Below are 11104 nucleotides of genomic sequence, written 5' to 3'. Positions count from 1 at the left end.
CTATTCTGGTCCTATATTGCTAAATCTGTTACTGCTCTGTTACTCTCTCTCTCTCTCTCTCTCTCTCTCTTACACACACACACACACACACATACATGCAGACACACCTAATATAAACTGTGGTTGTACAAAAAGGAGAAAAAGCAGGTGAAGGAAGACACAGAAAGGCAGCATCATTCACAGTCCTGCCTTCAACACGCTTACACACACACACACACACACACACACAGACTGCAGCCTCTAGGAAAAGTAGCCGCATCAGTTTTCAGAGCAGCACTCCCTCCTCCTCCTCCCATCCTCTCTCTCTCTCACTCTCTCTCTCTCTCACTCTCTCTTTAACTGTATTAGTGCCAGTGTCTGTGTCTCTTAGTGTGGGAATGTAGCAGACTTGGAGGCAGCGCCGCTGTTCTTTCTGAGCGCATGGATGGACCTTGGATAGTCGTCTGGATGTATGTGGGCAGAAGGGACTAGATAGGGGCATGGATTTAAAAAAAGAAAAAAAAAAAGATCGAATGGATTTAGCCCCCCTCTGCCCTCTGTGATTTATTCCCCTGGATGGTTGTCCATCGCTCAGCTGCTTTCTCCTGGGGAGGAGATTACCGGCTGCCTGAGTCGGCTGGAGAGCTGCGGGTAAGAGGAGAGAGATGAGGAGAGCGAGCTTGCCGTGTGCGCGGGAAGAGTGAGCTACAGACGTGCCTTTGCTACCTACTGCTGTTAGAGCTTTCCAACCCAAACCCAAACCCACAGACACGAGAGAAAGAGAGAGAGCGAGGGAGAGAGGGAGGCAGGGCTGCATCAGCTGCGATGGTTGCTGCGTTGGTGCAGCTGTGAGAGAGGCTGCAGCAGGGAGTTGCCGGGTATCTTCTCTCGCTCAGCCTTGGATTTACAGCGCGCTTCTAGCGGCAACCGCAGTGTCCTCGATCCACTCTTCTGTCTGTCAGCCTTGTTTTTTTTTTTCTTCTATCTTGGGAATTATCTTTATCTCTTGGACACTGAACTAGATACAGGCACGTCTCTTAACCCCCCTCCTTCCCTTTCCTCACTTACCTCTGCTCTGTGTATGTGTGTGTTTGTGTGTGTGTCTGTGCTACAGCATGCTTGTGTGTGTAATTATTCCTGCCTTGTGATAATTGTCTATTGTGTTGTTGAGAATTTGTATTCAGGTAGTTATGTGTAGGCTAAGGTCCTGTGCACTGTTAATATGATCTGTCAGAGATTGCATCTGTCTCTGTAGCTGTGGATGAGTGCATGTTTGAATGTTAATGAGATGCCCAGCCCTGGTTTCTTGGTCAGCCCCCTCCCTTGCTCAAATCGCTTCCTAGCTGGGCCCTAAACTCCAACAGCATGAGTGAGAGAACAGCTCTAGGGGCCACCATGGAGACCATGACCCTGGAGGAGCCCGGGGTTGAAGAGTCCTCTCCTCGGGTCCCAGGGCACCTCCGCTGTGGCCCCTGTGCCATGTGGCCCAGGCAGCAGACATGGCTTTGTGCTGTACCCTTGCTGATGGGATTTGTGGGACTGGGCCTCAGTCTCATGCTCCTCAAATGGATTGTAGTGGGCTCAGTCCAGGACTACGTGCCCACTGACTTGGTTAATGCCAAGGGTATTGGACAGGACCCTATCTTCCTCTCGAAACCTAGTGTCCCGTCTAAGGGCCCAGATGCCGCCACTATGTCCACTACCTCCCCAGGCAATACAATTGGGCCAATACCTGGTTCAGCTGCAGATGGGACCGCTACAGTGCACAGGACTCAATCAGGCACATCCTCAAACCACAGCAGCAACAGCAGTGGGGCAAGAGGAGCTGGATCAGTGGAGGGAGGCTCTGGGAACCGAGCTCCACACCTCCATAACAGGGTTGGCACACGAGGGAATGGCACAGCTGTACCTGGGGAAAAAGAGGTCACCCCACGTAGTACCACAGTCAGAAAGCCAAGTCAAGGTGGCAGCCGAAATGTTTATCCCTCATCCAGAGCGGTACCACCAAGCCCAATCTCCATCACTACCACAACAGCTGCAACTACCACTACAGTGAAAAGCACAGCCACTACCCAAGTGCCCCCACTTATCACTACATCTACCAGGCCTACCCAGCGCTTAAACCATGGACGCGCATCTAAGGGGCCTTCCACCAAGCCCACTCGTCCTCATCATCGCTTCAGAACACGTAAGTCTAGTCATCCACAACTTCTCTGCGTTTTTGTTTGTGTAGTCGTTATGCACATGTAACTGTGGTTTTCTTTTTTCAGTTTATCCACCGGTTTGTCGTGGACACTTGGTGATTTTTATAGAACTATTTATTTTTACTGGGATTTCAGTCTTGCGGTGGTTTATTTTTCTATCTGTTTGTTTATGCAAAGGGGAGTTAATATATAAGACAGTGGATATACTCACATAGACACAGCTTTTCAGATCAGTCTTACAAAAGACCCAGTCAAGCAGGCTAATAGTGCTGGTGCTGCTGTGTTCATTAGCTGTGCATGGTAATGAGGTCTCACATGAGTCCTCTCTCTTTCTCTGCACACTTGGACACAGATCTTCTATTCAACTCAATTTTTGCAACTGTTTAACATAAATCATTTAAAATAGTCTTGTTGGTTTTCATATATATTCGTAGCTTACTGTGATGTTCTGTGTTTTTCGGGTGCCCTCGCATATCCTATCTCAGTGCTGATCAAGCATAGGAGATATGTGCCCTTATCAGGCACAGCCCTTAGACACAGCACAAACAAGACGGGAAGGCGAGAATAGTGAAGAGAGAAGAATTTAAGAGGAGAGGGCGCCGCTCCCTCTGTTAGCACAGATCAAGTCTCAAGGAAAAGATTCCATTTAGATAGGTGAAAATATGAGTACTGCAGTAGGTATGGCGGGTAGACTGGAGACAGCAGGTGCAAACGAGTCTGAGAGCTCTACCACTGGGAGGACAGGAGAAAGAAGGAGGGATCTGAATCTAGAAGGGTTTTCATTGTAGATATGAAAGAGCTGCAAGCAGAGATTCTTGTTTGTTGTTAAAATATATATCTCTGTACTAGTCTATGAAACAAATATCTCTGTATTCATATATGATTTTGGAAACAATAACTCCGAAGCAACGTGATAACCCGGTATAAATTAAATCACATCACCCCTTCAGAGAAAGGGGGAAATATTAATGGCACCAGCATGAGTTGTAGCCAGAGGACGAGCCACGGTAGGGAATTAGCACTACTCTCTTTGCTAATTAAATGTTCATCTCTAATCAAATCCAGAAGGCTGTTTATTTAGAAAGCAGGGTCCTAAAAACAGGCCACCAATTGTGAGTGTCACTACCAATTAGCAACTTTAAGATGATAATTTCAGCAATTTATATAGGGCTGAATGCTTAATGCATTGACTCATCTCGGTCTGGTTTATGAAGGGGTATCAGTGCAAGGTCGTTGCCTCTGCACATCATCTCTGCTCCCTCAAACTTTTATGGCTGATTTTTTAGAAGCTTGAAATTCAGATAGCCAGTAAGATTGGCTGGTGTAGTGTTAGATGGTCAAAAATCATGCAGTTTAAAAGAAGGATAAAGCAGCAACTTATATCTTAATTCTAAATAAATCATTTGATTAAATATATAATTATATATTAAATAATAATAATAAACGACAGCCATTTTCCCACCTTCTTACAGTAGGTGTGTCACAATTCTTTTACATGAAGTGCATGTGTGTCCTTTATAAACACCTTATGCTGAACGTTTCCAGCCAGAGTGATGTGACAGGTTTAGAATAAATAAATCGTATACACTATAATTACTGCTGCTGAAGATGAATATTATGAAAAAGGTTCTCTAAACATTTAGACCCTTATAATTTATGCATACTCACCTCAGCTTAAAAGACAATTCCATGCATGCATATAGTGGTAAAGTATTCTACAAGCAAGTTATGAATACAACAAATAGATCTAACTATATATATTACTATAATATAATTATTTATATTATAAATAATTATATTCATGATAATTATTCCCTACGTGTCTCTTTATCCCCCCTCCCTATTTGAATTTGCCCTTATGCACGAAATACGTTACTTAAGGGCAAGTACTGAACCGGCCATGAACCGGTGCTGGAGGGAGGGGGTGGTTATGGGTTAGGGTTGAAAGCCTCCACAGCCCCCATGACTCTCATTTATTTATGTGTGGACGACATTCTCGGTCACATCCCCGGGAATGATGGAGATAGCAATGGTTACAGAGCTGAGGTCTTTATGACTACAGCTTTATGTGTTTGCAGGACTGGAAGCTGCCCCTAGGGCTAGTGATATGGTGAGCACACACTCCACATGGCCTTTGCATTCTATGATAGGTGTTGATGTTGGAAATGTGTGACGTTTTTAAGTTCATCCTTAGTGTCAATAAAAGGATGAGGTTTGGCTGCTTATAAAACAGACTTCAATTTTTTTCTTCTGCCATATAGCGAAAGGCAATCTATCACAATTTAATGCAATCTATTCCACTTTAGCCCTAGCCTGCATGCACTGTCTTCTGGGCAAGTGTATGATGAAAGGGCCTATAGTGACCAGATGCACCAACATCCATCTTTAGGTGAGATTTGTATGATAATACATTGGGAGAGGCTGCACTTGTATTCCAGCAGAGAGAATTGGATCAGGGAGACTAACAACATTTTAATATCACTCAAGCAGATCCTACCACACACGGCACAGCTGAATTAATCTCCGTTTGTTCTGCAGCAGGGTTGGCAGCCATCTATTAGGAATAGCAGTGAAATTTGAGAACCTCTCGTCCTTTGTCTCCAGCTTTACTGCTCTTTACCCTCTTCTCCTACTGTGAAGCACTCTTCTTTCCTCTCCTGTTTAGCTTTTTTACTCTTCTTTTCATCTGTCTTTATCTCTCACTCTCTCTCCTAAATTGCCTGTCTGTGCACCCTGTGTATGTGAGTGTCCCCTTGTGTCCTGTGCCTGTGTTTCTGTTCCTTGCTCTGTGCACAGCCTCATTGCTTCCTGTATGAGAAGGTGAGGAGGCATAGAGCTGTTTGCTGACTGCTGGTGAAATTGGGGGAGAGGAACACCAACCAACTCATCATTGTTATTCCACACACACACACCTTCCATGGTAGAATGGCAAGAGTCAGAATGTAGTGTGCTAGAATGGGTTTTTGTCAGGAATGAAAGCATGTGGAGGAAGAAACGATGAGGGAGGTAGTCAAATATTCAAGACTAGAACCTTGGCAGAATACCGAACTAGGAAGCAGCCGTCGAGTCAAACAGGATTTTCAGGTAAAAAAAAAAATGAGAGAGAATGTGAACGTGGTGCTGTTTTGATGTGCTAACCTGGAGCATGCCCACTGTTCATGTCAGCAGCATCAGCATCAGCAGTCTTAGTGTTGCACATGCTTAAACATTAGGATTAAAGATAAAAAACAGAAATCCATTTAGAGGGGAGACATGGGAGTTCATCTGGGGTTTGTCTCGGCTGCCATTAAAACTGCTGTCCCTAGATACTGTCATGTCACCCTCAGCTACCAAATCTAAAAAGATAAAAAGATATAGAAAGACAGAAAGACCCTAAGGAAGTGATATTTCGCTTTCTGGGATGGTAATGATAACTCCAAGTCAAGCATGACCCACAATATATTTACTCTTAAAGTGACCACCTATATTGAAGCTTGACAGAGGTTCCTCTGAAGCCTGGCCCTGTTTGTCAGTGACATTTCTGTATGCTGTATGCCTGACCCTTTACAGCAGGGGTGTCAAATCTTATCCAGTCAGGGCCAGTCTGGGTACAGACTTTCATTCCAACTGAGCAGATGTGGCTTCTGCTTGGTTGGAATGAAAGCCTGCAGTCACACCGTGCCTTTCTGGATAGGATTTAACCAGAGATGGAAGGTAAATAAGCACATTTACTTTGCTACTGTATTTAAGTATCTGTACTTTACTTAAATAGTTTTATTAGTGGGGTAAAAGTTTTTTTTTTGCACATGCTACAGCAATTATCAGTACTTTCTACTTCACTACATGTCTGCATGGAATTATAAGGCACAACCATATTGGTGTGTAGTATTTGAAGTGCTAACATTGACACCTGCTGACTATTATGCATAATTGCAAGATTTGCCTTCCCTCTGTGAAATGCTTGATTAAATAGCAGGTGTTTGAATTTAGATGTGAAGTGAGTGTGTGTGTGTGTGTGTGTGTACTGTAAGAGAGAAATGGTCTTTTACTATGACTTCGAGGATACTGTGAAGAAATACAAACTATTGTATATACAACACTAGTTGTGCATGTTTACTCGATTAGAATTGTAAATACTGGATTTCTAGTAGGACATCTCTATTTTTACTCAAGCAAAGGATTTCGTGCCTTGACCACCTCTGGGTTTGACACCCCTGCTTTATATTCTAGTGAAAAGCAAGGAGGTTGACGTGGCCCAAAATTTGGCAGAAGTAAGTGGAACCGAAGGCTTCTTAGACTCCTTTAATGTCCCTGAGTGGTTTATGGGAGCAAAATGTCCACTGGAATGCCGAGATTATGGACACACGGGGATGGTGTGACCGAGGCTGGAATATTAATGCACCGAAAGGGAAACATGTGGAATATATGTTGGAGGAACCATGTATAATTAATGCAAACATATTTTAAATGTGGAAAGAATGTCCCATGAAGAATGTACATGGGGAATGTACTAAAGTGCAGTTGTAGACTGCAACACGTCCCTAGGAATCACATCCTTAGCAAACTGACAGAAGACAATGGTACGAAATGGAGCAGGACAACTTTAAATGCTATGTTAAGGATGATCTCTTTATTTCCTCACAAAGCTGCACTGGCTGGGCTTTTGTCAGCCTTTATTGCTCTAGCTATATAAAAAAAGCTACCAACCCTGACTTTAGCATTAGAACCTCAAGTATTTTTTGTCATCAAATTTTACTCTAGAGTGGGTTCAGCTTGTACACTCACCTTACATCACTTATGGTAATTGGGTACTTAAGCCTGGATTGATGCATCTGTCAGGGTCTGAAACCAGAGCAGGAGTGCGGTAGCGTACTGCAGTATAGCTTCAGTGTTCACTTTTGACAGACCTGCACTGCAGCCCAGCTCAGCTGATGGTGTTCCATGAGAGTACTGTAATTTATCCAGATCACGGGCATGTAAGACACAGCAGCCTAGACGCTCGTGGCTGTTCATGGAGTTCTGTGACCCTCATTCCAGTTGCAGACTATGAATGCTGCTCATGTCCTTCTCTGTAACGAGCAATATAGCAAGAGCAAGACAGTATTACACACAGCTGAGCTGGTGCCAAGGGGATTACAGTTCATCATATCTGATCTCAGCCACTTAGATCCCCTCTATCGAATTCCACACCCGCAGGGCCCCCCGGATTCCGGTATCAATTTACCCAGTGATGGAAGGATGAATTGTAGAGAGATTTGCACATTCTCAGCAGAGTGCCACCATGTTGGAGGCAGGAGTAATTAGAATAGAAGAGCGAGAGGGATGCGGGCTATGCAGGTCCATCGCTGACAGCACTCTGCTGCTCTAGTTTGTGAAAGTAACCTGCAAACCTACTGGGAGTCTAGATGCTGTCATGCAGCAGTATCCTGAGTTATAGGCATTTGCACTGGAGTTTTACCATGCTTCCTGGATTGGAATAAAAGGTCATTGATGATTTCGAGGAGACACATTTTTCTACTCTTTTCTTACTTGCGTCTCGGTAGCTTCCCTTCTGTTGTCGAGTGAAAAGAGGAGACGTCTTAGCTGTGTCCATATGCTCGGAAAATACAAACCCTGAATAATCCAGTGTTTTTGCTGGTTAGTTTATTTATAAGAATGAAACTTCGAACAAGTAAAGGAAATGCCATGATTTATTAATATGCATGATTATGCCCAATGTCACCTTTCTATATCAAATTGATACACAATTTGTTCATCATCCATCAGTTTCCATGTAGTACAGGCTACACTAAGTTTACTGAATACATAATTGGAATTAAATATCATGTATACTCATAGACAAAAGAAACTTGGAAACGAAAACCATTAATCTAATCCTTAATTTTGTTTAGTTTGTTACATTAACAATACAGGCAATGCTAATTACCTAGCATACTTTATGCTAATGCTAAACAGGTAATTACAGTCATGCTCAGTAGAGCGTTACTTGATTTGCAGGCTTACATCTTCTTTAGGGGTGCTGTACACATATACCAAATTTGCGATGTGATTATGTCCAGTTGACCTGACTTCGTAGAAAAACGTAAAGAAAACATTCTGGTTGTGCATTTTGTCTTCACACAATCATACCCTGTTTAGACAATCCTAGCAGAGAGTGGGCTATCAGAATGCATCAACTTGATGCAATGCAAGCAGACATCGCCAGACAGTTTGGAGTTGCCAGGAATACCATTCCCAGGCTGTGGAACAGATTCCAAACACTGCTGATCGCCCAGGGTCTGGAAGGCCAAGAGGCACAACGCCAAGACAAGGCAGACCTATTCAGTGGTGTCATTTGAGCAAGCATACAAAAAATAATGCCACTGCTGCTGCTGGTATTCCAGGGTTACAGAAGATAAGTCGTCAGACTATTCAACAATGTTTGGCTGCAGCTAAATGTGCAAGGAGGCCATATTGTGGGCCAGTGTTAACTCTACATCATTGTCAGCGTTTTGCCTGAAGTTTGAATTTCTAGTGCTGATGCACAAAGATTTTAGAAAAATAGTTTTTTTGTAAAAGCAAAACTTTTTGTAAGCAAATTTTCTTCTGTCCATGAGTATAATTAACTAAATTTTGTACTAGCTATAACGGATGTTAACTTAACCTGGCATTCACAAAGTAAAGATACTTAGGCAATTCATTTAAACCTAAACTTATTCCAATATACCCAGTTGACCTTGGCATATTAGCAAAATGTACCTTAACATGCTTTTTTTAAATTATAACTTGTATTTTTTGAATGGCAAAGGAGAATTGTCAGGTTATGTGGGTGCCTTATCTAGCATAGTGAAACATTTTACTGAAGTACGGTTTAGATCTGCTCATCCAAAAGGACAAAACAACAGTCTGGTGGTTTACCCATTATCAAACCCAGATAGAGATCTCTAGAACTAACTATGTGAACGCTGGTTTTGGGCTGATTAAATTCATGTGATAAAATAAAAATTGTATTTGTTATGTAAACAACCATACACATTAGAATATACCTTGATAAGGAAAGATAATGTAAAAATAACAAAATAGTGGTATTTTTGCAATAAGAGAAGAGAAAAATTGCACTTAGAAATTAATGTAAAATTTAAAATCTACAAATGAACAGATTTAAGTTTGAATGAAAAAAAAATAGAAATATAATAAATAAAAATGTATACATGTATGTATGAATTATAATGTGCAATATAAATGAGTACTTCCTGGCTAGGTGAAAGATAAAGAGATGTTCTAGATTGGTAAAAAGAATTCCTAAAGTCTAATAAAAGTGATTGATGCAGTGCAGATGGAAGGTTTTCAAACCCGTTTAGCTTACAAATCCCCCCCACTCATCATTCATATGAGCATAGACAGCATGGTAGCTTAAATATATAGATAGGTAGATATACTTTACTGATCCCCTGAGGGCAATTATTGAGCTTAGTGGTAAGTACTGTAACCTTCAGGGTCCGGGTTTGATTCCTGCCTCAGGTCTGTGTGCATGGAGTTTGCATGTTCTCCCCGTGCTTATTGGGTTTCCTCTGGGTGATCCGGTTTCCTCCCACAGTTTAAAGACATGCAGATTTGACTAATCAGCGTTCCAAAATTGCCAGTAGTGTGTAAATGAGCATGTGTGTGCCCTGTGATTAATAAACATCCTGTCCTGGTTGTACCCCGCCTCATGCCCTAAGTCTCCTGGGATGGGCCCCGTGTGACCCTGCATAAAGAATAAAGCGATATTGATGATGAGTGAGTAAATTATTCTACATGTATAGATAAATGAGTGAAAAGTATGTTGTTGCATTGGATTGATGAATTTATTTCACAAAACCCAAACCTCTAAAGAATTTCTTTATTACATAATTCTCTAATTTCTTTTCATCTTTTAAATCATACTTGATTAACTCGCGCCTAGGCATGAATTAACGCGTAAATGTGTGTGGTGCCTTATGATGAACTGGCATTACAGTACTATGTGGAATGTATTCCTGGGTTAGTCTCCACTTTGCTGCACCTGTATTACATTGCCTGTGGTTTTGTAAGAAGGCCTTTGTTTGAGATATGTTCAAGGTCAGGGTAAAAGGTTCATTGATAAATAATAGATGAAGAGAACAATACACTTTAGCATTAGTCATATTGCTTCAGTTGCAGCCAGGATATCTGCATCATGAAGCTTGTATTGTATTGTAAGCTGCAATGATGTGGGTGTTTGTACCTATGTTAACAGGGGACTCTGATAGCTGACTCTTTATGTATAATGCATACTTTGGAGAGCCTTGTGCCGTGTGCCATATGTGGTATGCGCACGTGAGTGTCTAAGTGACTCATAGTTAGGCTTTGAGTGCCTGAGGTACAGAGTGAGAAAGAGGCCATCACTTTTATCTGGACCAGCAACGTCTGGCTCACTGTTGGAGTCCTGGTGTGGTGAAGAAGACTTTTCTTAAAAGAAACCCTCTACTAGAGATGAAAAGTGCACGATGTCTTGCTGTCTCACTTTCTTTTATCACTTGTATTTTGTCTTTCTATTCTGTCAACTCTTCCTTCCTGTCACTTTAATTCCTCTTAAAAAAGAATTATAATTGAAACTCTCAGAGTCAAAATGGTAGTTGCTCAGTCTTTGAGGCAACATTGTGAATTATATATCAAATCTTCTGCCTAGAGTACTCTCCACAACATCTCCCTTCTTCCATTTGATGTTGGCATTAAATCATTGATAGGTACATGTTGAACAATAACACTCAGCTCATGAAACACCTGTCACAGGCAGACTGAGAAGAACACACAAAGCACAGCGAGAGAAACTGATATGAAACTGCTCCAGAAGTGTGTACTACAAATAAATCTAGATCAAAAGTGTCAAGGAAAATTTGCGAGGGTCCAGCTACATGAACCTCTATGCATAAAAAGGCATAGGATGTAACGACTGCTATATT

General features: G+C 42.0%; 1 protein-coding gene across 2 annotated transcripts in view; it reads left to right on the top strand.

Moving 5' to 3' along the window:
• Nucleotides 1–334: 334 nt before the first annotated feature.
• nrg3b (neuregulin 3b) overlaps nucleotides 335–11104 on the top strand; it is a 155304-nt gene continuing 144534 nt past the window's right edge. For both annotated transcript variants that reach the window (XM_053510823.1, XM_053510822.1), the window contains exon 1: nucleotides 335–2167. In XM_053510823.1, the coding sequence (XP_053366798.1) occupies nucleotides 1345–2167 (823 nt within the window). In that variant the 5' untranslated portion in view covers nucleotides 335–1344. The remainder of the gene's footprint in view (nucleotides 2168–11104) is intronic.

Source organism: Clarias gariepinus, chromosome 14 (assembly GCF_024256425.1).
Source record: "Clarias gariepinus isolate MV-2021 ecotype Netherlands chromosome 14, CGAR_prim_01v2, whole genome shotgun sequence".
Classification (NCBI taxonomy): Eukaryota; Metazoa; Chordata; class Actinopteri; order Siluriformes; family Clariidae; genus Clarias; species Clarias gariepinus.
Note: the sequence above shows the minus strand (reverse complement) of the source record. Positions and strands in the feature narration are given on the sequence as shown.